Here is a 21,661-nt window from a genome sequence, read left to right on the forward strand (position 1 = left end):
GTCACTGCCCGGGGCCCCCAGCTGCACCGAGCTAGTTCCTCCTGCGGGCACCGCCAGCCTCCCCGACACACACACGCTGCCCGCGCTCACCCTACTCCCTTCAGGGAGGCCTTGCAGCCACAGGGCCCACCCCCTTCCCAGCCCTGAGCCCACGCGAGACCCCCGGCCCCACTGGCTCAGCGCGCTGGCCCTGGTGATGCTGCTGGCGCCTGGGCCTCGGGTTACCCACTGTTCCAGGCCCGGCCTGGAGAAGCCCTTCTCGGCCTGTCTCTGTGGACGGCATCCTCCCTGCAAGGAACTGGCTGCAGGCTCCGCACCCCGTGGGCCAAGACTGGCCGCCCAACCTCCCAAGAAAGGGCCAGGAGACTTGAGAGAGAAAGTGCTTTATCTGCACCCTCAGCCCTGGGGCGGCGTTCAACTCCGCAGGCGGACGCGCCAGGAGTAGGTGCTGAGCACGCGCTGCCGCCGGCGCACCACGCACGTGTAGGTGCCCTCGTTGATGGCGTTGGCGATGATGCTCAGGTGCGCGTCGCCCAGCGCCAGGTAGCCGGGGTAGGAGAACTCCAGGGGCTCCTGGTCCTTGTACCAGCTGCGGGGAGGGCGGAGGGCTGGGCAGGGTCCCGAGTCCCCCGCCCACCCTCGGGCGCCCAGGCAGGGTCACTCACTACACTTTGCCTTTCTTGTGGAGGATCTTCTGGCCGCAGCGGAAGGTCACATTCCTGCCCTCGGGCACCAGCCGGGTTTTGGTCCTGGGGGGCGGTGCGGTGGCAGCCACCGTGGGGAAGGGGAACTCTGCTCGTACGGGGTGGCGGGGCAGAGGCCACATCAGTACCTGGCGCCCTGGCCAGAGGCAGGCCGGTGCCTGACACCCAAGCTCACCGTAGCAGAAGTCGCAGCTGCTGGGACACAGCCTCTTCATGAGCCTCTGGCGGGCGTCGCAGAAACCCCTCCGCGCCCAGGACGCGCACACGAACAGCCGGTCAAGGCAGCCTGCAGGGGGGCAGCCTGGACTCAGGGCCCGCCGCCCCGGCCCCTGGCCCCGCCCGCCCCGGTCCCGCACTCACCGTAGAGCCGGTGCAACCCCCACAGCTCGTCCTGCGACAGCGCCTTCCAGCCACGCAGCGTGGCGTTGAGGTGCATGAGCGCCCGGCCATGCTGCGAGTGCATCAGGCCCAGCGCGTGGCCGATCTCGTGGGCCGCCACGTGCACCAGGTCGGTGAGCCACACGCCTGCGGGCCCCGCCGGTCAGCGCCCGGGACCCGGCCCAGCCCTCCGCCGCCCCCACCCCCCCCGCCGGCCCGCCGGCCTTGCCCCCGAGGCCCGAACAGCTGCTGCAGTGCCGGGAGCCTCCCTCGGGCAGCCGTGGGAAGATAAGAGTGTTCCAGGCTGGCGAGGTGGTGAGCTGGCCCCCAGGAATGCAGCTCCAGCTCGGGCTCCAGCGGTGTGGGGGGAGGGGGCTTCAGGGCTCCCGGAACCCAGGCTTACGACCTCCTCCCAGCCTGCCCCTGCCCGCCTCCCTGATCCCAAATCCCAGCCATGATCCCCCCCCCAAAGCCCTCCCGCTGTGCCCGCCCGTGGTGCGAGGGCCCCACGGGAGGCCAGGCCGGCGTCACCTTTCTTCCAGCTGTAGCGTGTGGGGCCCAGGACCCAGTACTCGCTGTCGTCAAAGTGGATGCCGCCGTGCGGGGGGAAGAAGGCGTGGGCCAGCTCGCCCGTGGGGCCGTCGAAGCAGTGGTGCGTCGGGGAGACCAGGCAGTCCGTGTGGTTGACCGGGTAGAAGCCTGCAGGAGCACGGGGCTGAAAGGGGGCCTTGGGGCGGGGCGGGGACTGGGGGCACGGCGCCCACCTATGCGGAGGTCGCTGGGCTGCTCAGGGGCCACCTCGCGGAAGCTGAAGGGGGACACGTCACTCCACATGCGGAAGGCGGCGGCCAGGCCCCGCCGGGTCTCTCTGGGGCTGAGCAGGTTCCTCGGGAAAGAGAGGATCCTGGGGTGGGAGTCATGGTCAGGGGTGGCAGCCAGGCAGCACCGCCCCCCCAATCAGGGCCAGGGTCGCACCTGTATGTGAGGTTGAAGTGGTCCCAGTGCAGCCGGGTCGGGGTCAGCGTGTAGCGGCGTCTGCGGGGCGCTGGGGGTTGCGGCGGGCCAAGGCTTGGGGTGGTGAGCACACCCGCGGTCGGGGGCACAGCGTCTCCCTTCGAGGGAAGCAAGTGCCCCGTGGGGAGGCAGCAGGGACTGTCCCCAAGCCCCAAGCCGCGAGGAAATGGACCTCGAAGGATGGGAGGGCGCGCGCTCCAGGGAGCGCTGGCGCTCTCTCCAGGGAGGGACCCCTTTGTCTTTCGGCATTTTCCGGTTTTCCACCCCGAGCCAGGGCTACTTAACCAGAAAGAAAAACGTTACTAAAAACAGGCCAGGTCGGAGTGGGCGGAGCTGCCGGCAGATGCTGCCCCCCACCCCCCCCTTCAACGGACGAGGACTCGCCGACTCAGGCCCGGACGGTCAGCCGGGGCCGACTCGCCCGCTCCCGCGCCCGCTCTCACCTGCGCTGCGCTCGCCACGGGCCGGTTCCCCAGGGCCCCCGGCCGGGCCAGCAGCACGAGCGTGGGGAGGAGGCACAGCGCGCCCAGCACGGCTCCGAGAAGGCGGGCCCGGTCGTGGGCCCCCGACGCCGCTGAGGGGACGCAGGCCCCGCGGCCCATGGCGCCTGCGGAATCGCTGTCGGGGCTCAGGCGGCGGGGCAGCGCGGCGGTGGCGGCTCGGGTTACAGCCCTGAGGGGGAGGGCGCGCGGCTGCCCCGAAGGGAACCAGCTGGCCGCCTGCTGTCGGGAGCACCCCCGACACCTCCAGCCTGGGGTGCGGGGACCCGGGCCTGTGGGTCGGTGGCGGTGGCCTGGGCAGGGCCAACTGGGCGGGGTCACTGGGGGGGGGGGGGGGGGGGGGTGGTGTTGCGAGAAGGGCCCTGGACGCCAGGGAAGGGACGGACACCGGGGGCTTGGGCTTAGGCAGGAGTGGTCAGCCGGGTCCCCAAACTCGCTGAGAGTTGACTGACTTGGCAGCTTTTCTCCCCAACGGAGTCCCGCTGGACACCGGATGAGACCCAGCAGTGGGACCTCCATCCTGGCCAGCTCAGGACAAGTCCCCTGCAGGCGCTGGCTGACAGGGACCCCACGAGAGGGGAGGGATGCGACGGGAGGGGACGTGGCAAGTGAGTACCGGGCTGAGGAAGAGGGAGAAGGAGGCGCCTGCGGAGCAAGGCTTGGGGTGCCAGGAGGGAGGAGGACCTGCAGGGTCCAACGGAAGGACCCATGGAGGGTGACAGGGACAGCGCACAAGGGGCGGGGGAGCGGGGGGGGGGGGGCGCGCCGCAGGAATCCCCACCAGGCGCTGCCTGCTGAGCGCGCACAGGGCCTAAGTCTGAACGGTCCTGGGTTGGGGCTGGGGCACCGGGTGTCATGGGGACGGAAGACTCGACGGGACGACTTTCAGGTCATGCCTGACTGAGGAGCTAAGCCAGGCGGGATGTAGGCGAGGGCGCCTCTGGGCTTGGGGAACCGGGATCCTGGGTGGGACGGGCCTCCCGCCGGGGCGGAGCGGCCGGGGGTGGGGGGGGAGGTTGGGGGGGGGGGGGGGGGGGGGGCGGGGCGGAGCCGGAGAAGGCGCGGGGGGGGGGAGGGGAGGGGGTCTGGCACTCCCCGTTCTCCACCCAGGCCTTGAGCCCAGAGTGACAGTGGCGCGCCGGGCCAGCGGGGTCAGCGCCAAGTGGCTGGCTGGCAGCCTTGAGGCTCCGGGGGAGCACTTCAGTGGTTCTTGGAAAGCGCCCGGCCGCGGGGCCCAGACCAGGGCAGTGCCCGCCACCCCCATGGCTAAACGTTTGCGCCGACAAACCGACCGTCTCTGTCCCATGCTCTGCCCTACTCCCCAGGTCCGTGTTCCACCTCCCACACTCAGTGGTCCTGAAACCCTGCCGGGGCTTCTGGCTCGAATCAGAGGCCTCGCCCAACTCCCCGCTTAGCTAGGACTGCACAGCCCGCCACGAGACCGGGTTCTGCTTTGGCCAAAGTCTGTCGTCTCCACAGCCCGCCCCAGGCGTAGGGAGGAGGCGCTGCTGGGGTTTCGGTCCAACCAGTGCTCTTGGACGACACCGCGAGCCCGGGCCCCAACCTTTCTGGCCCAGAGACCGGGATCCTGGCAGGACTCTGGACCCGTGAGTCCTGGGAAGAAGAGCAGGACACGCAGGTCGGGAGGGGCCAGGCGGGGCCTCTGGCCGAAGCGCAGAGCCCAGCGCCGGGCCAACGGCGGAAGAGGCCAGGTCGGGATGGTCCGGGGTGGGGGACCCACGGCCCCACCCCAGGCAGGCAACCAGGCGCAAAGTCCATTAATCTTTTTATAAAATACAGAGTAGGGGCTTGCGAAGGCGGTCGCGGGGCGTGGCCCCGGACGAGGCAGGGGGCGCGGGCTACACGAAGATCTGGATGCGGTCGCGGATGGGCTGGCGGCAGATGGGGCAGGCGCTGAGCGCAGCGCCGCAGGGCGCGCAGGCGCCGTGACCGCACTGGAACACGAGGCGGATGTGGCTGTCGATGCAGATGGGGCAGGTGATGCGCTCCTCCATCTGCCGGTAGCGGCTCTGCAGCTCCTCCACCAGCTGCCGCGGTGGGCCGGGGGCGGGGGCGGCGCTGACCACCTCCGTGCCGTCTGCGGGAAGGGGTCCCGGTCAGAGGCAGGGGCTGTGGAGGCCCGGGGCTTGGGGGAGAACCGCGGGTAGGAGCGTGGCCCATGACAGGGAACGGAGCCGTGAACCGCGGGGCGACGTGCAGCGGCCCACACGGGGGGGGGGGGGGGGGCGGCGCCGAGCCCCACCTGGGCGCAGCTTCTTGACGATGACCGCCTGGCACCTGATGCACTTCTTCATCCTGCGGGCGCACTCTGCGGGGGAGCGCACGGCTGAGCGAGGCCCCCCAGCCCGGTCGCCGCACCCCCGCCCCGCCCCTGCCCCCTGCACTCACCCTCACACACCGTGCGGTGCTGGCAAGGCGAGAACAGCACCAACAACGCCAGCTCCGAACACACCAGGCACTCGGCAGCCTCGGGCCCGGACGGCGCAGCGACGTGCAGGTTGGTAACAGTGTTGGGGGCACTGAGCGCCAGCCTTGGGCCCTGGGCCGCGCCCCCGCCGCCGCCAGCCTGCCGCTCCCTGCGTGGGCAGAAGGGGCTTGAAAGGGCCCAGGGCTGCGGGCGGACCCGCCCCCGGCCCCGCCTGCTCACCGGAAGCGCTGGGCACAGCCCTGCAGGGCTTTGAGCAGGCGGCCCTCAGCTGCCAGGTCCAGCGGGCTCCGGCCGCGGTGGTTGGCGTAGCTCAGGTCGGCGCCCTCCAGCGCCAAGAAGCAGGCGACCGCCGCGCCCGCCGTCAGCTCCGTGCTGCCCGGAAGGCCCGAGGCCTGTAGCTGGGTGGCAGGACAGACGACGTGAGGGTGGGCGCCTGGGAACACTGGCCTGGAGGGAGCCGGGCTGGCACCGGGCTTCAGAGGCCTGGGCCCCGCCCGAGACCCCCGGAGCCGCCGGAGGCAGGCAGGTAAAGGCCCCTGCCAGCAGAGGGGCCCGGGTGCTGACACACGACCCCCGCTCATATGGCACCCCGCCCCCTTTCCCAGGCTGGTCTGAAGCACAGAATCTCAGGAACACTGGCCACACGGCGGTGACTGGGGTCGCAGAAGACACCGCCTGCAAACCACTGCGGCCCGGGCTGTCCCACCCTGAGAGGGCCTGGTCAGGGCTGTCCCTGAAGGTGGAGGTGGGCAGAGGACCCAGGGGCCTGCAGCCAGGTGCCACGGCCCACCTCTCAAGCACCCAGAGTCACGCTTCCTCACCCTTGACAGCAGCTGCAAGGCCCCTGGGTCCCCCCCGGCCCCATCAGTCGCCAGGGGCAGCAGCTGGTGGCGCTGCAGTGCCACATGCAGAGCCGTGTCCCCCTCCTCGTCCTCGGCATTGGCGCTGCAGCCAGCGTCCACCAGCAGCGGCACCAGCCCCACGTGGGCCTGCTGCACAGCCAGGTGCAGCGGGGACTGGAGCTTCCGGTTGCGAACGTTCACGTCACAATGGCCCTGGGGGCGGGGGGGGGGGGGTACAGCCTCAGCCCAGGGACCCTGGTGGGCCCTGACACCCCGGTCCCCGGGCCTGCCCAGGACCCTGCGTCCACACCTCTCGGATGAGAACCTGGGCCACCTCCCTGTGGTCGTTCAGGGCGGCCAGGTGCAGCGCTGTGAACCCATCCTCCTTCTTGGCGTCCACCAGCTGCCGGGCCCGCGCCAGAATCCTTCTGACCGCTCTGCGGGAGCAGGGAGACGCGTCTGGGGTCAGGGGCGACCCCAGAGTGGCCCGGCAGCACCGCCAAGAGCTGGCTGCTGGCTATGCGTCCACCCCAAACTCACAGTGTGTGGCCTTTGAGGGATGCATGGTGCAGCAGGGTGAAGCCTTGGCTGTTTGTGGCAGTGACGTCGATGCCCGGCACCTCGGTGAGGACCTCCACGATGCCGCTGGCGCCAGTGCCCGCCGAGATGGCACAGTGCAGGGGCGTGTCAGCATGGGCGTCCTGCCGGTGGTGGGCCAGTGATCACTTGGCAAGAAGATCTTGGCCACTGCCTCCTTGACCCCAGGGATAGGGCCGTGGGACCCAGCACTCACGGGCAGGTTGACGTCACAGCCGCACTCACAGAGGACCCTCACCACCTCCAGGAAGCCCCTCTGCACGGCCACGTGCAGCGCTGAGCTCCGGGTGCCGTTAAGAGTGTTGGCCCCGCAACCCCAGCTCAGGAGCACCCGGGCGGCCTCGGGCTGGTTCCTGGCGGGAGAGGAAGCAGGAGGGGCGCTGTGCCCACTGGCTGGACCTGCAGGCCCAGCCCCCCGCGCCCCGGCCAGGCCTCACCCCAGCGCCGCGTAGTGCAGTGCCGTGCTGCCCTCGTCGTCCGGCAGGTCCACGCCCGCCCGAGCCTGCAGCAGCAGCCGCACCAGCTCCACCTGGCCTAGGTAGGCAGCCACCTGCAGGGCGGTCCTGCCATGGTTCTTGGTGTCCACCTGCCGGGAGGGCAGAGGGTTAGCCCCTGGCCCCGCCCCTCCCGCTGGGGCTGGTGGGGCCGGGCCGGGGGTGGGGGCAGCGGGGGCTGGTCTCAGGAGCTTGCCTGCTCCGGGTGCCGCCGCAGCAGGTCCAGAGCCCGGGCCACGTTGCCCAGGGCCACCTCCACCACCAGCCTCCCCGGGTGCTCCAGATCACTCTTCTGGGCTCGAAGCTTGTCCAGGACGACACTCAGGGAGCCTGGGGAGGGCAGGGCTGAGGTTCGGTGGTGGCCAGGGGCGGCCCCGCCCCCCACCAGCCGCCCGCGCTGGATGCCCTCACTTTTGTTCTCCCGGGCGCGCTCGGCCACGTCCAGGTTGGCATCCTCCTCAGGCCGGTAGGCCACCAGGCAGGAGGGGCTGAAGGTCCACAGCTTACCATTGACCAGCACACCCAAGTTCCCATCTCCGAAAACCTTCAGTACTCTCCCGATGTGGCCCAGAGCCTGGGTGGGGAGAGGGCGGGGTCTCAGGTGGGCCTCCCAGGGGCGAGGGAGCTGGGGGTGGGGAGGTAGGGGTGAGGGACTCACGGGGGCCATGTCATCTGTCCACTCGCCATGCCCGGCCTGCAGCCGCTTCACCATGTCGAGGTCGTCAATGACCCGCACAACTTCACCCACCGAGCAGGAGTTGTGCTGAGTGACAGAGAAGCATTTGAGGGGCCCCCGGCAGGTGTGGCTGCCTGGGGTCGTAGAGCAGGAAAGCGCCCCCATCCAGCTCCACAGGACAGGCTGGCCTGGACAGGACCCCAGCCCCTGCCCGAAAGCACAACCAGAGGGTCTGGCCCGATAAGGGCGACAGGTCACCAGGGCAGCCCTTGGTGGCCTAGCCTCAGAGCCATGCGGGTGACAGCCAGAGAGGCAGCGGACATCAGCATCTAGACGGGACAGAAGCCAGCGGGGGTGGGGGGGGTGCGGGCCAGGGTGGGCCCGTCCCTGCACACTGACGGGGAGCGGGCAGCACAGCCAAGACCAGACTAGCCTGGCTCGGGGGAGGGGGGCCCACAGGATGACCGGGGGGCCAGGCCGGAACAGCACAGAGGGGGTCAGGGCTGCTTCTCCCCCACCCCCAAACCTTTCCTAGCAACTCACTCCTCACCCGTGCCCTCGTGGGTACAGAGATCACTCTACAAACCACCTGTCCTATGACCCCACCATCCCCCATCCTCGAAGGCAAATGTGCCCCAGCAGTCCCAGAGCCGAGTGCTGGCACTGCCCCCGCCCAGGTGCCATCACTGGACACGCCGCTGCCCCCCACCCCCTCCATCCCTCATCCAAGGGATACTGCTTCCCAGACAGCTCTCACCACGCCCACCCCACCCCCAGCCCTGGCCAAGGTCCACCCCGCCCTCCTAAGAAAGTACCCCAACCCGCCACCTCCTGCCTGTGAGGCTGCAGAGGCCCCTCTGGCCCTCAGAACAGATGTTCGCGCCTGACCTGCTGCCCCAGCTTCCAACAGCTCCCCACGGCCCCCACCCCCGTGCCTCACACCAGGGTCCCCTCTCCTTGGACCTAGCCCCCTCTGGACTCCACCATGCCCTCCCCTCTTCCTTCAGGGCCCGAGGGAGGCACTCCCAGGGCCAAGCCAGCACATTAAAGGGGGTACGGAAGTGAGCAGAGGGGCTCAGCCCGGCCCCCCATGCACCTTGGTGAGAGCCCCAGGGTGGAAGGTCCAGCGGGTCTTGTGGCTGAACTGCACACGCACGTCCCCACGGTCCGTGATGTGGTGTACGGTGCCCATCTGTCCGATACACTGCGGCGGGTCACGGAGGCTGTGGCCAGGTGGAGCACGAGGGCGGGGGTCCAGAGGATGTGGGGAGCGGGGGCACGGGGATTTGGCAGGTGGGGCGGCTCACCTTGGCCATCCGGGGGTTCCATCCGCCGTGGCCTTCCTGCATGTCCCTCAGGATGTCCGCGTCCAGCAGACACTTGACCTTGTCCCCGTGCTGGAAGGGCTGGCCGTCGGCGCTCACCCTGCGCCGCAGCTCGGCGGGCTTGCCTGGGAGTGAGGTGGCAGGCCCAGCTCGCAAGGGTCCCTCCGCCCCCCCCCCTCCCCTCCCCTCAGTGACTTCACAGGCCATCCCTGGCCCAGGGCTGCCGCTGAGGCTCAGCCAGGACAGAGAGCAACTGGGTGGGTGTCAGTGGGGCCCGCCCGTACCGAGCCTCGGGAGATGCTCCCTGTAGTAGAAGCCGCCAGCTGCCTCGCCCACACACTTGAGGTCCACCTTGCCCTTGTGGCCCACGCGGTACACGTTGGTGGTGCCGTCGGCCCATGTCACGCTGGCCACGCTCCGGCCCGTCTCCACATCCCAGCCACGGATGTCCACCACTCGGCCTGGCTTCCCTTCCCCTCCTGGGAGACAGTGGCCCCACCAGCAGACTAAGCCTGCACCACGGGGATGAGCCATAGCCAGTGGCAGCCCAGCCCCCACCTTCCCACCCTGGACCCCCACTCACCATCCTGCGAACCCCACTCCCAGTCGGGGCCCCGAACCACCTTCGCTCCCTGGAAGATGCCCCTTAACGGGATCCTTGGGAGGCCCTGGCGGGGACTCAGCGTGACCCTACGAGAGAGAGAGTGGGTCCCAGGCCATGGGAGCAACCGTGCAACAGAGCAGGCGACCGGCTCTGCCAGCCTTGCTCCTCCACTCCCAGCCCTGGAATCTAAAGGATGGGGCGCCGCCAGCTCCCAGGCCCAGCTCTCCCTCCCCCCGGAGCAACTGGCCCCACAGGTCAATGCCCTCCACACTCTGGGCCTAGAGTGGGGCTGTGGCCCAGGTCCCTCCAGGAGACCTTTTTTTTTTTTCAATTTGGCCACGCCGTGCAGCTTGTGGGATCTTAGTTCCCCGACCAGGGATTGAACCCGCACCCTCGGCAGTGAGAATGCAGAGTCCTAACCACCAGACTGCCAGGGAACTCCCTGGGGGACCTTTCACGATGTCAGGCGAGAAGGGCGCCCCAGGCCCACCCTCACCACACACCCTCTACGTGCGCTCACGCCAGACCTGCTGTCTCCCGTTAGAGCTGACCCCAGAGCTCAGCGCACGGCCTGGCCCAGGGGAGCTCAGCACGTGGGAAGCAGAGGAGTCAGCAGGGCCGGCTTGGCCGGAGGCGCCCGGACAGCTGATCCTGGCTCCCACACTGGCCAGGGGCGGCTGGGACGTGGAGCACACCCCTCCCCTCCGTGTGTGTGGGGTGTCAAGGAGGCGAGGGCAACAGTGCAGGGAACAGGGGTGCACCTCTGGGCACCCACGCAGCCCAGTGGACTCCTCCCCGGCCTGGTCCCCCCACCCCGACCACAGCAAGGGAGCCTGCCAGCCAGGCCAACAGCACCTCCACAGGTGCGGATGCCGGCAGCACGCTCCAGGCAGGCCACCCTCAGCGCCCCGGCTACGGCGGCACTGGGGGACCACTGGGGAGCCTGGCTCTAGGAGGGGCCCGGGACACCAGAGAAGGCCCCATTCACAGCACCCACCTCCGCAGACCTGCCCGGTGGACACGGTTGCCTTCCGCAGGGGGTAGGGACTGGTGTCAATGCCCAGGCCCCCCCCCGCCCCCCCGGGCGTGACCACGACCCTGGCCACTCCTCCAGGAAATGGCTCAGGAAGGACTCGACCTGTACCCTGGGGAGTGGCCAGCGGGAGGCAGCTCCAGTCCTCCGGGACCAAGGCCGCTCGGATGTCAGAGTCCGCGCCCACACCGGGTCGGCAGGGGAACTCACGGGCGCGAGTGGGCCGTCTCGTAGCGCTCGAAGGCGTGGGCCACGTCGTGCCTGTTGTGCATGTAGCACTGCGTGCAGAGATCGTAGTCGAAGCAGACGCGGCACTTCCAGCGCATGCCCCGCAGCCCGTGCTTCTTGCAGCAGTCGCAGATAATGTTGGGGTGGCGGACGCCTGCGGGCGGGCAGCGTCAGGGGGCGCCGCGCGGCCCCGCCCCTCTGCCCGGCCCCGCCCCCTCCAGCCCCGCCCCCGGCGCCCTCGCACCGATCTGGGCGTTGTCGTAGAGCAGCAGGTCATGCGCGCCCTGGTAGCCCGCGCGGTAGTTGGTGCGCGTGCCGTGGTCCCACTGCACGACCACCGTGCGGTCGGGGGTCGAAGGGCTGCCGTGGCGGCCGAGCTCCACCACCGTGCCCACGCCGCCCTCGCCGCCGTCCTGCTGGCCCCACTTCCAGTCCACGCCGCGTACCACGCGCATGCCCACCTGCACGCCCGCCTGGGGGTCTGGCTCCATGGTGGGAGACCTGCGGGCAGAGGGCACCCTCAGGCCACATCGAGAAGGCCACACGGGCTTGCACCAGTTCTGAGAGGGCTTCCAGGGAGAGATGGATGGGAACGGGGGTGGGGTGGAACACGGGGAATGCCCTGGGGCTGGAGGGGGGGCCTGTGCAGTAGAGACCAAAGGGGGCCCACGTGGCCACCCGCCAGCAGCACGGGAGACCAGCTGCAAAAGCAGAGGTGGGCCCGTCCTGGAGGGAGGGTGGGACACCTCTTTGAAAAGGGCCTGCCAGCCGCTGTGGGGAGCTGGAGCAGAAGTGTGGGGGACATCCTGTTGACAGGACTGCAAGTCCCCAGGGAACCAGGGGACAAGACCCGGCTGAGAGGAGGGTCTGCCCGCACTAGCAGATTCGGTTCTGGGTGGCTGGCATACAGGGGGCCACCAGGATTGCACACATCAACATGAAAGGTAAGACAATGAAACTTTCCGAAGAAAGCAGACTTTCTTTGTGTAGCCAACTGAGAAGCTGGACGGCACTTAAGCCTGGAGAGGCAGCAACACGTACGCCAGCCACAAAGGCCCTGTACCTGGAGTGTGGAAGGAGGGCCTGCAGATCTCATGCACAAAGCAGACAACCCAAGAGAAAACAGGAAAACGCTGGAACAGGTGCCCCCAGCAGCTAACACACACAGGGTCTGATGCCACCCACAGCCCAGTGGGCAGTGCTGCGTGGTCCTTCTCCAGAGAAGCGTCGGCCGGCCACCCCAGGCAGGCCCTGACGGAAGTGGCGTTGTTCACAGCAGCGCCCGCCCCGAGTGCTCAAGGGTGAACTGGGTCGTGACACGTGATTTACCTCCAAGAAAGCACAAACCACTGCACTACACACGGCAAAGCTCACAGACGCATATTCAAGGAAAGAAGCCACGAGCCTGATTCCACCAACAGAAAGCTCACAAATGGGACAGACAAATCCAGGGCACTAGAGTCAGGGAGACAGCAGCGGAGGCGGTCACGGGGGGCCTGGGCCCGGGGGAACATGCTACTTCCTGATCTGGGTGCCAATTATACGCGTGTTCACTTTGCTAACTTGGATCACTTATGACCTGAGCCTCCCTGTATATGTGATTCCTCAATAAATTTTTTTTACGACATGAATGGCTTTGGACAACGCCTAAGATGTTAAATCAACAGGACTTGATGCGGTAGAGGGCTCAGGGCTCCAGGACTGGAGGGGGCAGTCGCCGCTCCATCTCTGGAGACTGAGCCTCTGCAGTGGAGCGGGCTCTCAAGTAGCATCGGGACCCCGAGGCTGGGGAGACGCTAGCCTGGGGCACCCAACAGTCACACTGCAGAGCTCCTGGAATGCCAGAGGGAGACCTTGGGGCTGGCTGGGATGCAGCTGGCTCCTGTCAGCGCCCAGTGGCCCAGTGAAGCCACAGGCCACCAGGCCGGCCCAGAGCTTAGCCAGCAACAAGGAAAACCACACGTCACCACTCCACCTGGACCCCGCCCCCCCAGCCCAAAACTCAGAATCCCAGGCCTGAGCCCACAGGTCATCTGACGGCCACCGTCTGCCCAGCCCCACCTTGAGGTCTGCGCCAGCACAGGGTGTGCAGGGGAGGGGCACTGCCCACAGGGCGAGGCTCCTGGTCAATGCCCAGCCTAGGGTCCAAGTGAAGGACCCTCAGATTCTCAGCAGCATGAACTGCTCAGCCAGCTCGGCTTCTGCAAGTCCCCCTGCCTCCCGGGCAGGCGTCTGTGACCGCTCCTGCCTCACCCCTCCCAAGACCGCCAGGGCTTCCAGACGCAGGTGGACGATCTAAAAGGACGTGCCTTCCCAACCCGGTGGCCAATCTCCTCAGGGAAACCACTCGCTGCTCATTCACCTGGCCAGCTGACCCCCCCCCACCCGGGGCCATGCCACCTCCGTCTCCTGCCGCCCTCCAGCCACCCTCCCCTCTGTGGTCTCCGGCCCCTGCAAAGATGGGGCACCAGGGCTTCTCCGTCCTTCCTGCCACAGCAAGGCGGCCACACGAGAATGCCTGTGGCTCTTCACTGCCAGCGAGCCCCAGACGAGGGCTGAGGGCCTGTGGGCCGCCACCTCGCAGGGCGGGCCATTCACGCGTGGCCTTGGCCTCCTGCTTGGTGTCTCTCCGTCAGCAGATGCCACACGTGTCTGACTCAGGCAGAGCAGCACATCCTGAGCCAGTGGCCCAGTGGCTTAGTGGTGGCGCTGCCGCTTAGGGCACAGGCCCTGTCATGCCAGGCTGCCAACCTCAGCCAGATGGCACATGCCCTCCTCCCCGCCGGGAGCCTCCAGAATTGGTCGTGGCCTGTGGGCAGTGCTGAGCTGCCTCTCGCCCTTCCCAGGCGTGCCTGTTGAGCCAGTCAGACTCGACCTCGTTCCAGGCAACCACAGACCCAAACAAGTGTGGGGAGACAGGCCCAACGAGAGACCCCTGCTAGCAAGGGGCAGGCCATCTGCAGGGCCAGAAACTGGCCCTACGCTGCGATAAAGGGGCAGGAAAGGACGCCAGTCCCACGAGCCGGCACTGTAGTCCTTCTGCAGCCACAGTGGCACGCCCTCTGCCTGTGAGCCCAGCCCCTCCGCCTGCCGGGCCAGCTGTCACCCCCACCCTCCTGGCGGCCTACAGACCCACCGGCCACAGGCAGCAGAACCATCTCCATCAAGACAGGGGACGGGGAGTTGACTCCCTGAACAGGATATCAGGCGTGCCCAGTGCCTGGCTCTGCCCTCAGGGGAATGGTCAGAGAGTGAACAGAGGGTGGAGGATGCCCAGCAGGGCCTGTGGGAAAACAGGACCAAGTCCCAGCCAGCAGTGGCTCCCCCGGGGCACCAGGGAAGTCCAGCCTGTCGCGAGAAGCACCTCTGACCAGCACCTGCTGCCTTCACACCCCTATTTGAGCACAGCCAGACAGCTCTCCAGTGCTGGCCAGCAGCCTCCCTGCTCCCCAAGGATGCCCCTCCCGGGAGCCCACCAGCTCACAGGGGACAGAGCCAAAAGGACTTGCTGAGTCTTGGGCTTCCTCCCACGCAGACCAGTGGCCCTTGAGGAGGACGATGAGAAGACAGGAGCAGCCCGCCCTGCGGCACCCACAGCCTGGGAGCCTCTCCACCTCCCCTCCACGCTACAGCCCTGGGGGGCCCGGGGCTGGCCCTCGGCCGCAGCACCCGCACCCAGCCTGGCGTCACCCGGCCTGGGGCCTGAGCAGGGCCCCCAGAGACACCTCCCTGCTCGCCCTACTGGCTCCCGGACCTCAGCACTTGAGCACAGCATAGTAGGACCCTCGTCAAGCAGGCCAGGTGGCTTTCCAGGCCTCTCTGCTACTTTCCTCCCGCCATGTGCTTGGTCTTTGTCACTGTTGTCACCAGGACCCAGCAGATGGCCGCTCGTGCTCCGTGTGACCTGAGGTCCCCGGCCTGCCCAGTGTCAGGGGTCACTACCTCACCTCGGAAGGTGCCACCCGGGTGTGAGGAGAGGGGGTGGCCAGCAGGTAATGGATCGGGGTCAGGAGCAGGGGGGCAGCGAAGAAACCGTGAGGGGCTAGGGAGGAAGGGGACCCCCGTTTAAGTGCGAAATTCACCCAAAGAATTCTTCCTTTTTCTTCCTTTGCCAGAAACGCCGTACTTTAATGTCTTCCTCAGAGCTCACAGGCCACCCCTGGCTGGCACCGGAACCCCCCGAGGCCGTCACTATGAGGGTTTACGATGACCCTGAAGCGCTCCAGGTGCGAGCAGTCGGCACTTACCTTACAGCACACACCAGCCTCTCGTCAGCATCCCGGATGCTTAGCTGCTCTTTCGTGGGTCACAGGTTTGCTCAGACACCAAGATTTCCTGTTGGAAACTAGAAGCGATTGCCGACGCAGAACACAGCAAACCAAACAGGTAGCCAGCCAGCAAGTCTGGGGAAACATGGTTTTTAAAAGGCAGTTTTACACTTTTAGTATTTACCATCGCAACCAAACAGGTGGACACCTGGATCTGCTCTGTTGGTTTACTAGTTTCTCTTTTCACAAGAAACTTGCAGCTCTTGGAATGCAGAACTATTTCTAAAGCACACGTTGGGACAGTAGAGAAATAAGGTGTTTGCCCTATTTGGACAATTTCATTGCAGAAACTTCAACAAGCTGCAGAGATGAAACCCCATTTAGCTAGCGAGCTGGCAAACTGGCTTTATTGAGAAGAATAAAGTTGTGTGCTGACTGCTCACGACCAGAGGCTGCCACTCCTTCCCTGGCACCTCCGGCTGGGCTGGTGATGCTGTTTAAATCCACACCATGTGTGGCACAGTCAACTGGCAAGACTTGGTGAATCACAGTCTCCGGTCATGCGGCAGCTCTGGCTAAGGCAGAGGTGGCCATCCTGGGTGCCCAGGGAGTCTGGCCCCTCAGAGACCAGGTGAAGCCCTGAGACCCGACTTGGCCCAGTACAAACACACCAGCTGGGGGAAGGCCCGAAGGAAGTAGAGGGAGGTCATCACCCAAATCTTGGCCACCCAGATGGAAGCCCTCAGGCACCCTGCAGACTGCGGTGTCACGACCCAGCCACTGCACAGGGCCAATCTTGGACGGGAGCACAACCTTCAGATACTTGTTGCACCTGCAGCAACAGGCCAAAGTGAGAAGGCAAGACGAGGGCACCTGCCAGGAAGGACCAGCTTTGCCAAGGCTCCCACTCTCACGCTGCCTCATCCCCAGCCCCGCTGGGCCCCCCAGGACCCTGTCTGGCACTTTTGCTTATTGCCTCTATTGGCTCTGAGCTCAGAGGGAGAGGCAGGATTATCTACCACCCCACCACCCCAGAGACACGCTCAAAAACAAGCAAAGCCCCTCTGACATAGCATCAGACAGAATCCGAGCCCCTCAAGAGCTCACCTGTCTAGCTGTTCCGACGCCCCCCGCCCACCCAGAGACTGGTGGGCTGCAGCCCTGATGTCTGGAGACTTGCGGACTGGCCTCGAGCCTTGCTGAGCTTCAGCGCAAGCCCTGTGCCATCCGACCCTGCGGCGGCGGGGAGATGCCAAGACGCACAATCTACACGCCCGCTGTCCACAGGCTCATTCCCGGGCCCACGACCACGACCCTAGAGCTGCCCCAGGGGCCTGGCTCCTGCCCTGCAGGGCTCCCTGGGGTCTGGGGCCGCCAGGGATGGGGTCGGAGGGCTGGCGAACGGCAAGGCCCCGAGCTGAGCCTTGGACTCGAGCAGCTGGCCTGCGGGGGAGGAGGGGCGGGGCTGGACAGGCTGGGCCGGGCGCCCGCCCCGAAACTGACTCCCCCCTCACTCCCTGGGGTCCGCCCCGCCCCTGTCATTCGTCACCTTCCTCGGGAAGCCGCCCCGGGCCCCCGCCGCTGCCAGTCCCCGGACCTGGTGCCCTTGTCTACCCCTCCACTTGCCCCGAAGTTTGCGTCCCGCCTGCTTCGCGTGGGGGCTCCGGGGGCCTGAAGAGAGCCGAGTCTGTCAGCCGGCTGACTGCGGCCTCAATGTGTGCGGCGGCCGGCCAGCGAGCTAGGCTGCTCAGAGTCAGCCAACCAGCCAGGCCGCCCCGCTTCGCCGCGCAGCACCAGAGCCCACCGGCCAAGGCCTCCCGAAGCCCCCGGCGCTCGGGGCTCTGGGGCCGCCGCGAGGCCTGCCGGGACTTGTAGTCCGCAGCCCACTAAGACCGTGGCCGGGGGGCGGGTCCGAACCACAACTCCCAGGAGGGCCGACAGCGCCGTGACGTAACGGGGGCGAGGGCGTGAGCTACGGCTCCAGTCCCGCCCTGATTGGGAGAGGGGGGCCTCCAGCTCTGCTTTCCCGGGAAGGGTTCGGGTCGGCTGTTCGTCGCCTGACTGGGGATGGGCTCGCGTCTGACAGCGTGTGCGCACGTCGTCAGAGGGATGCGGACTGCAGGCTGTGGCGACTCTAGGGCCTCTCACCACCCGGGGCCGCGGCCCGGAGGGCACGGGTACACTGCCACCCAGAGCCGCCCGGGCTACCGAAGACTGCGCACGCGCGGGCACGGGATGCGCGAACCAGGCGGCCTTGCCTTCGCACGGAGGGGCGGGGCCTGAGGCGGAAGTGCGTCACCCTTGCCCTACCCTACGTGGCGCCGCTGAGTTAGGAGACGCGTTCGGTTGCCGTGGAGACCCGCTAGGCCGGGCCTCCAGGGCGTAGAAATGAGAAGTTGTTACAGCCAACTCCTTTTGACTTGAGTTATTTTATAATCAAAGTCACGTAATTCAAAAAGACACTTGCGGACTTCCCTGGTGGCGCAGTGGTTGGGGGTCCGCCTGCCGATGCAGGGGGCGCGGGTTCGTGCCCCGGTCCGGGAGGATCCCGCGTGCCGCGGGGCGGCTGGGCCTGTGGGCCATGGCCGCTGGACCTGCGCGTCCGGAGCCTGTGCTCCGCGACGGCAGAGGCCGCAGCAGTGAGAGGCCCGCGTACCGCAAAAAAAAAAAAAAAAAAAAAAGACACATGCACTCCAATGTACATTGCAGCACTATTTACAATAGCCAGGTCATGGAAGTAACCTAAATGCCCATGGACAGACGAATGGATAAAGAAGATGTGGCACATATATACAATGGAATATTACTCAGCCATAAACAGGAGCGAGGTTGGGTCATTTGTAGGGATGTGGATGGATCTAGAGACTGTCATACAGAGTGAAGTAAGTCAGAAAGAGAAAAACAAATATTGTATATTAACGCATATATGTGGAACCTAGAAAAATGGTACAGGTGAACCTATTTACAGGGCAGGAATAGAGACACAGATGTAGAGAAAAAACATATGGACACCAAGGGGGGAAAGTGGCGGGGGTGGTGGTGGGATGAATTGGGAGATGGGGATTGACATGTATACACTGATATGTATAAAATACATAAGTAATAAGAACCTGCTGTATAAAAAAATTTTTTTTTAAGTTTTTTAAATAAAATCAAAGTCACGCCAGTGCATGGTTTTTTATTCACGCAGAACTGAAGACGTAGTGAACAACAGCGGTCCCGTGCCAGTCTCTCCTGGGGCAAATACTTCCAACCCTTGTAGCTTTTCCTCTGCAGAAACCTCCACGTTTCTCAACCAGAGACTGCTAGTTTTTGATGTATTAAATATAGACATTTCTATGGACTTCCCGAAGTAAGGGAGGAAGCAGGCTTTCCAAGCAACTCCCTGCCCGCCCCACCCCCACATTTTCACGACTATTTGCAGGTGACGGTGTAAAACCACGCCTCCATCTTGTACCACATTTTTTTTCCTTCATACTTACCTAGTATTTCTCTTGTGCCTAGATTTTTACGTGGCTAGTTTTCTTTGCCACTTGCCTATCAATAACATTTTGCAAAGGCTCAAACACCTTAGAACTGTTTAATTCCTGGAGGCCCCTCTCCCAGAGCCCCCTGGCCCGTGTTCCCTCCAGACTGATGGCTTTCTCAACCCACCGCACAGCTCTGCTGTCGTGACCTTGCTGTCATCCCTGTGACTTGTTGCCTTTTTCCTGTGTTGGTTCCCTGTTTCCTGGAACCCCTTTGTGGTTTACTCTCTTATTTTGCTGAAGTCAGTCCACTAGTAGCTTCCTGGGAAGGGTGTGTGTCTGAAATGTGTTTATTCTACTCTCGTCTCTAATGGTAGGATATATACAGAATTCTAGATTGGAGATACTTTTCCTTCAAAACTTTTCAATTCATAGTTTTTAGCTCCCAGCTTCCAGGGCTGCTGTTAAAAAGTCCAAAGCCATTCTGATTCCTGTCCATTTGTGTGTGATCTGTTTGTTCTCTCTGAAAGCTTTTAGGATCTTCTCTTTATCCTTGGTGTTCTCAAATGACACAACAATATACCTTGATGTGGGCCTTGCTCATTGGACTGTGCACACAGTGGTTCTCTCCATCCTACAGGCTCATGTCCTTAGTTTTGGAACTTTGTAAAGAACAAGTCTCTTCCATATTCTGTGTTATCTCTTGATGAAATTCCTGTTACTCACATTCTGATTGGACCTCTAATTTTCTTTTCTCACCTAGTATTTACCTCTTTTTCTAGTAGATATTCTTAAATTTACCTTCCATCCCTTCTTTTCGTTAGTTAAGCTCTTTGATATTGTGATTTATAACAAGAAATAAACCTTTGGTCTTTGTCCCTAGCTTCTGGCACAGAGCTCCTAAAGCCCTTGAATTTGCTAAGTCAGAAGAGTCATAAAGGAGACACAAGAAGGAGGAGATATGGGGATATATGTACACATATAGTACACATATATATAGCAAAAAATAGCAAAAACGAACCCACCATTGTAAAGCAATTATACTCCAATAAAGATGTTAAAAAAAAGAGAGAGAGAGACATGGGACACAGTCGTAAGTAGATCACTTTCACTGAATTTCCTTGTCCAAGATTCACTTAGGAAGGCAAAGTGTGTTATTTTGAGGGGCATTTGAAGAAAATGGTAACTTTAACATTACCATGGAAGACTATGTGTGTAAATACTACAAATAATAATTCTGTCTATTAAAGTAAAAAGAAAAAGTCATAAAGGTGCATTTTGATATTCATATCAAGACTCTTTCAATCACACTTGAGTTTATGTTAACAAGGTGGTCTTTGGAAAGCTCCTAGGAGTGGGGGCTGGTTGCCAGGGGAACCAACCAAGTGATTAGAGGGTTGGGACTCAACCTCACCCTCTGACCTCTGGGGAGGGGGGAGGGGCTGGATATTGAGCTCAATCACCACTGGCCAATAATTTAACTAGTCATGCCCATAAAAACCCAAAAGGACGTGGCTGGGAGCGCTTCTGGGTTGGTGAACATGCAGGAAGAGCGTTGTGCTCCGAGAGAGCAGGGAGCTCCATGCCCTCTGCCACACACCTTGCCCTACACGCCTCTTCCGTTTGGCCATCCCTGAGTTACAGCCTTTTATAATAAAGTGGTGAAAATGAGAAGCCTGCGCACCACAACGAAGAGTAGCCCCCGCTTGCTGCAACTAGGGGAAGCCCGTGTGCAGCAACGAAGACCCAACGCAGCCAAAAATAAATAAATAAATGAATAAATTTAAAGAAAAGAAAGAAACAGACAAGGAGTAGGTGAGGCAGTCCTGGGGCGGTGGTTCCCGCTGGGCCAGCTGGGCACCCCCAGTTCTGCGCGCAGTTCTAATGCCGGCAGCCACCACACTGTCATCTCCTAAGAGGAGAATGAGGCAGAATAGGAGAAGATCCTCAACCACTAAAGCTGGACACAGTAGGAGGAGAAGTTACTCTCACAGAATGAAAATCGAGAGTGATGCCGAAAGCTCAGCCTCTGTGCATCGGTGCCAAATGGAATCTCGGAGACAGAGTTTCGGGTGAAGTAGAAAAAGAATAGCTTTATTGCTTTGCCAGGCACAGGGGGACACTTGCCTTGAAAAACTATGTGTCCCCACCCGGGAGGATGTGATGAGGAGGTACTCATCAATACTCAGTACTTCAAGGGAGGGGTTGCTGACAAGATCAGGGTGTGTGCAGGGCTTGTACTCCCGTAATCTCATCTCCGGTGGTCGCTCTCCGAATCTTGAGGAGCTTCTCGGGTCCCTCGAATCTCGCCTCAGGTGGTTTCCTGGCTGCTTCCCCCCTGATTAGCAACTGTTCGAATCCGCCCTTTGGAACCCAGGGAAGGTCATGGACTGCAGTCTTTCCTACAAGAAACGGGGGACAAAAAAAGGCTTCTGTGCCCTGGAGCCTACAGGGACACCCCCTCCCGGTTTCAAGAGCAAACTGCCTACTTTTTTACATTTTCAAAAATTGAAGTGTAGTTGATTTCCAATGTTTTGTTAATTTCTGCCGTACAGCAAAGTGATTCAGTTTTACATCTATATACGCATTCTTTTTTCATGTTCTTGTCCATGATGGTTTATCACAGGATAGTGAATATAGTTCCCTGCGCTCCACAGTAGGACCTTGTGGCTTATCCACCCTGTGTATAATAGATTTCATCTGCTAATCCCAACCTCGCACTCCACCCCTCCCCCAATCCCCTCCCCTTTGGCAACCACAGGTCTGTTCTCTGTGTCTGTGGGTCTGTTTCTGTTTCGTAGATAAGCTCATTTGTGCCATATTTTAGAATCCACACATAAGTGACGTCATGTGGTATTTGTTTTTCCTCTGACTTCCTTCGCTTAGTATGATCATCTCTAGGTCCATCCATGTTGCTGCAAACGGCATTATTTCATTCTTTTTGTGGTTGAGTAATATTCCGTTGTACACATGTACCATGTCTTTATCCGTTCATTTGTTGATGGACGTTAGGCTGTTTGCATGTCTCGGCTATTGTGAATAGTGCTGCTGTGAACATAGTGGTGCATGTACGTTTTTGGAT

General features: G+C 63.2%; 2 protein-coding genes across 14 annotated transcripts; both read right to left on the reverse strand.

Annotated features, from left to right (window-relative positions):
• Positions 1 to 367: 367 nt before the first annotated feature.
• MMP23B (matrix metallopeptidase 23B) lies at positions 368 to 3,115 on the reverse strand. Its single transcript, XM_029216143.1, has 8 exons — positions 2,540 to 3,115; positions 2,058 to 2,194; positions 1,847 to 1,986; positions 1,614 to 1,781; positions 1,065 to 1,229; positions 880 to 990; positions 666 to 792; positions 368 to 589 (listed from the first exon to the last, which is right to left on the reverse strand). Exons 1-8 carry the CDS (start codon positions 3,113 to 3,115, stop codon positions 415 to 417), a joined length of 1,599 nt encoding a protein of 532 aa, XP_029071976.1. The 3' UTR covers positions 368 to 414.
• Positions 3,116 to 4,350: 1,235 nt separating this feature from the next.
• On the reverse strand, positions 4,351 to 16,944 carry MIB2 (mindbomb E3 ubiquitin protein ligase 2). Of its 13 annotated transcripts, none has more exons than XM_029216146.1 (19): positions 16,739 to 16,944; positions 15,092 to 15,247; positions 11,089 to 11,345; positions 10,827 to 10,998; positions 9,563 to 9,669; positions 9,264 to 9,491; positions 8,962 to 9,104; positions 8,751 to 8,858; positions 7,637 to 7,741; positions 7,175 to 7,552; positions 6,922 to 7,070; positions 6,681 to 6,837; positions 6,428 to 6,588; positions 6,198 to 6,324; positions 5,867 to 6,100; positions 5,265 to 5,443; positions 5,006 to 5,193; positions 4,860 to 4,925; positions 4,379 to 4,694 (listed from the first exon to the last, which is right to left on the reverse strand). In XM_029216146.1, exons 3-19 carry the CDS (start codon positions 11,333 to 11,335, stop codon positions 4,456 to 4,458), a joined length of 2,988 nt encoding a protein of 995 aa, XP_029071979.1. In that variant the 5' UTR covers positions 11,336 to 11,345; positions 15,092 to 15,247; positions 16,739 to 16,944; the 3' UTR covers positions 4,379 to 4,455. The 13 variants fall into 13 exon arrangements, with proteins under 13 accessions (XP_029071982.1, XP_029071979.1, XP_029071977.1 ...); XM_029216144.1 differs by having other exon boundaries at positions 16,662 to 16,944; XM_029216145.1 differs by lacking the exon at positions 16,739 to 16,944 and adding an exon at positions 16,220 to 16,641.
• Positions 16,945 to 21,661: the final 4,717 nt, after the last annotated feature.

The sequence above is a fragment of the Monodon monoceros genome, unplaced genomic scaffold, assembly GCF_005190385.1.
Source record: "Monodon monoceros isolate NGI ecotype Baffin Bay Population unplaced genomic scaffold, NGI_Narwhal_1 Super_Scaffold_12, whole genome shotgun sequence".
Classification (NCBI taxonomy): Eukaryota; Metazoa; Chordata; class Mammalia; order Artiodactyla; family Monodontidae; genus Monodon; species Monodon monoceros.